At 38.7% G+C, this 4,324-nt stretch overlaps 1 protein-coding gene across 1 annotated transcript; it reads left to right on the forward strand.

Moving 5' to 3' along the window:
- The first annotated feature begins 1,589 nt into the window (after nt 1–1,589).
- On the forward strand, nt 1,590–2,207 carry LOC149186850 (uncharacterized). The gene has a single exon (XM_089409473.1). It carries the CDS (start codon nt 1,590–1,592, stop codon nt 2,205–2,207), a length of 618 nt encoding a protein of 205 aa, XP_089265599.1.
- Nucleotides 2,208–4,324: the final 2,117 nt, after the last annotated feature.

Here is a 4,324-nt window from a genome sequence, read left to right on the forward strand (position 1 = left end):
AACGAACAGTAGGCTCTAACTTTCTCATACGAACTTCGTTTTGAGTGAAACGAGTTGCGTTGGGATCGTATCGTCGAGACAGATGTGGCCGTTCTAGTTTTGAGCGATTCTAGGCACTTTGATTTTTGAGCAAATTTTTGTCTCTAATCCAAATTCCGATCAGGGAGGAAGGCCAAAAACCTCACAGGGTCAGCGTGAGCACTATGCGAAGGGTGACACAGGAGGCAACACAGAGGCTATGGAGGTAATTTCGGAGGCAGAAATTAGCTATGGGGTGAGAGAAAATTCTCACAATAATTTTGCTAGTATTTTCCTTAGATTAGATTGTTAGCTAAGCATCTAAATTATTGTACTCAGAATTATTGCTGAAGAATAATAATAAAACCCTCATCTGCTACACCGGTTTTCCCGCATTGGGTTTTGTTTTGGACAATTGTCCAAAAATAATTGTGTCAAAATTTTTGCGTGTGTTAGAATTTCTCAGTGTTCAATTTTTTATTTCCTGCAATGTTTTTATGGTGAAAATTGCAGTTGTGATTTTATTCGTTGTTTGTCATAGAAAATAAATGACATAATTAAATTTACAGTTAGAACAATAATTTTCAGTTACTACACTAGATAAAAATTTCACAACGAAAGAGCATCATGAATGGTTCATGGATTCATGATTTCATCAAAAGCATGAAAACTACCATGCATACAACATTGAATCCAAATGCAGCTGAATGTGTTCCTTCCACTCTAAGAGCTTCATCTACCGGTTCAAACATCCAGATGTGATAAAGCCAAATCCAGTCAGGGATTCTCGTAAAGCTATCCTACATGGAAGTGATTTCACAACCTCATGTGCTTCTGATAATGAAAGTCAATACCAACAATTTCAGCTTCCAAATGACATTACACCATACTTTGGTCTTTTAGAAATAAATGCTTTTCTTAGTGATGAGAGTATCTCATTAGAAGGCTCATCTGCTTTTGACTACACAAGTACATGCCATATGCAACTGAGACTATAATGGAAAATAACCAAGGAAATTGCTTTTCTTTTCACAGAACGCAAGAAATTTCTCCACATGAAATGTCTCCTGGTTATGCCAATGGCCATTCTAGGTTTTCTTTAGCTCATAATGGTGAAGAAAGATTCTTTGGTGGATGTTGAATCCTCGTCTTCTTCAAGGGATTGGGAGCATCATTCTTTTGCTTGAGATCGACAAATGGTACAAATTAGGAATGAGAAACATTCAAGTAGTGTCTGTGATATTGGTTTCTTTGGTGAACTGTTGAAACAACCATCTGCAGATGAGAAAGAAACAGGTCCCATGAAACTTCTTGCTCTAAAGTTTCATGGTTTTGCAGCTGAAAATCTAGCAGATATTTTCCATGCTAATGGCAATGATTTGAATATGACAATCGATATGCTTACCCAACTTCAGCTTCAAAACAATTCTGGACCACCTTCACATGCAACTTCGCAGTCCTCATCAACACCAAACATTAACATGATGAATTTTTCTGATCATAGATTACAAAAATGGTTTCATGCTATACAGGAAAAGAAGTACAACAGGAAATGACTGCTCCGTGAATTCATGATTTCATCAGAGATAATTGTGCCATCAGATCGCAACACCCAGAAAGATCTCATTAGTCTAAGGAAGATGAGACTAGAAGAGTTGAAAGAAGTAGCAAGAAAACCACACTTTGGATCAGTGTTGCCTATTGTTGGTGCGGCCTTTGTTCGTGAGGTTTCACAAACACGTCCTGCTGTCAGGGTGGTAGTGCATTTGTACGAGGATGGAGTTCCAGAATGCGGCATCCGTGGACAGTGCTTGGAAGATTTGGCTACGAAATACCCAACTACAAAGTTTGTTAAGATAATCTCAACAGACTGTATCCCAAACTATCCGGATCCTAATCTTCCCACATTGTTAATATATAACAACAACAGCATTAAAGCAACATATGTGGGTTTACACCATTTTGGTGGAGGGCATTGCACACCTGAAGGTGTTGCATTTACTTTATGCCAAACAAACGCAATTCTCAAGGGCCATGAAGATGGAACAAATTCATATAAGGAGGCTCTTATGAAACAAGTCCAAAACATCTTCATACAAAAGGTTATTGAAGAACATTTAGCAGATGGGGATGGGGTTAATGCGGTTTTGATAGAAAAATCAACGGACTTTGTTATGGAATGCTACTGATTTGAGACCAGCGTTATCTTTTAGAACTGTGGGGCAAACTCAAGTCCAGTCAAGGTGCCACTTAATCGCATAATCGAGAATGGAGCATATATGTGACTCAATTGCATTATTTTTCCTTAAATTGCATTTTCATTTGTGACGCAATTGCATCTCCCTTCATTTAGTCGCATTTCCAGTTGCGAATGACCGCAATTGCATTTCGCTTCACTGAGTCGCAGTCTCAGTTGTGATTAGCCTCTATCGCATACTGCAGGCACAAATCGCAGTGGGATCCACGCTCCTCTGGCTCACGAATCTCCAACAGCGATTTGCAGCTACCTCATTTGATCGCAAATCGACATCACATTTCACAGTGAAACTCATCACCCTTGTCTCTGCAATTTGCAAATGCAATTTGCGACTTGGCCAATCGCAGTACACCTTTGCAAATCACATTTCCATTTTGTGACTTCCCTCTTTGTCCTCCTGGTCTGATCACGATCCCTAATCTCCTTTCATCGCATCACAATTCATTTGCGATGACTTTTAACCTTCCTGACAATATTTAAAAGAACGACATCTAGTGATAAACAGGTCCAAGAATAGAAGTGGGGCATTTTAACCAATTGTCATCGCATCCAAAGGTTTTTTTCTTCTCCAAAGATTGAAGGACGAACACCAGAGAAACATCGAAGCAAAGGCCAGGAGACATTCCCATTAAATTACAAAAAAAAGGCTATGAAGTTATGCATCAAGCTACATGATACTAAAACCCTGCAGCTTCTCCAGAAAGTGAATTTATTGCTCGAGATGGTCGGAATGATAATTGGTGGTGCAGCCTCTTGTCTTGAATGAAGCAGATCATTTACTGGATGTGGGTTTTGAAGAAGAATTGAAGGTAGTATTTAAGTATTTTTCCACTGAACATAAAACTCTTCTCTTTTCAGCAACAATGACTGGTGATCTAAGAGCCTTGCATGATTTATCTAGCGACAAGGCATACTTTTAGGAGAGGCATATGAGGGATTTAAGATAGGCTTGCCATCTTCTTAGTTTATTGTTGGATGAACTTGGTTTGGAGGCAGTGGCATTGCATTCTCTCAAATCACAATCTGAGAGTTTTGTTTCTCTTTAGCTTTTCAAATCTGAGCAGGTTCCAGTTCTTTAAGCAACCGATGTAGCAAGCGATGGTCTTGACATCCCAATTGTTAATCCTGTCATCAATTATGATATACCAAGGTATCCTCGTGATTATTTTCATCGTGTAGGTTGTACAGCGAGAGCTGGAAGGGGAGGACAAGTTGTGAGCATAGTGACTCGGTATCAAGTGAAGCTTGTAAATGATATAGAGGTTGTCACTGGAAAATAGCTGAAGGAGTATGTTTGTAAAGAGTATGATGTGCTGAAAGGTATCACATGGGTATATAAAGCCAAAAGGATAGGAATAATGAAGATCGTATGATGATGAAAATGAAGCTAGGGATCCTGTTGAGGTTGCCAAGGTTCTCACAAATAAAATCTCTCTCCAATAAACATCATAAACATTGAATAATCTGTATAGAAGATTATAAAACTCCCAACATTTAGAAGGCAGACTCATTGTTTTTACCTTGTGTCAAAGATGTAGGGTATTACTATGAACCTCAAAGGTTTAATGAATGAACTAATGGATATTGGGTTAACACCTCACGTTGGAGACCTTACAAATTTTGCAAAATGACCTGCAAAGATTATCCAGATTTTGAATATTGAGAAGGCTCTTTTCAAGTCACTTGAAGCATATGGAAACACCCCAAAATACAGTTCTGATTTGCATTCTTCTATGGTTGGAAAAGCCTCTTTTAAAATAAATCACACACCTCACATTACCTATTCAATTAACTACTCTCTGAGGTGAATACAAAATGTATTTCATAGGGTACTTCGAAGGTAAGTCGAGAGAAGGCTGGATCATATGACAAGGGAATTTCCTTTCATAGGAGCTTTAATATTATGATAGAAAGTGCCCTTGCAAGCGGAGAAGATCCTAGAATAGCTTTGGAAGCTAAGGCCTTCAATTCCATCCACAAGCATGGTCACAAGTCAAAACTTACGACAGTTGCAATCTGGAACAAGCAAGTTCTCTTCAGCCTTCTTAG

Source organism: Pinus tabuliformis, chromosome 3_1 (genome assembly GCF_031772625.1).
Source record: "Pinus tabuliformis cultivar Carrire ecotype Pingquan chromosome 3_1, CPIR1, whole genome shotgun sequence".
NCBI classification, from domain to species: domain Eukaryota; kingdom Viridiplantae; phylum Streptophyta; class Pinopsida; order Pinales; family Pinaceae; genus Pinus; species Pinus tabuliformis.

What these genes read in the sequence shown, in the direction of transcription:
- LOC149186850 (XM_089409473.1), top strand. Translation starts at nt 1,590, where the DNA reads ATGATTTCATCAGAGATAATTGTGCCATCAGATCGCAACACCCAGAAA.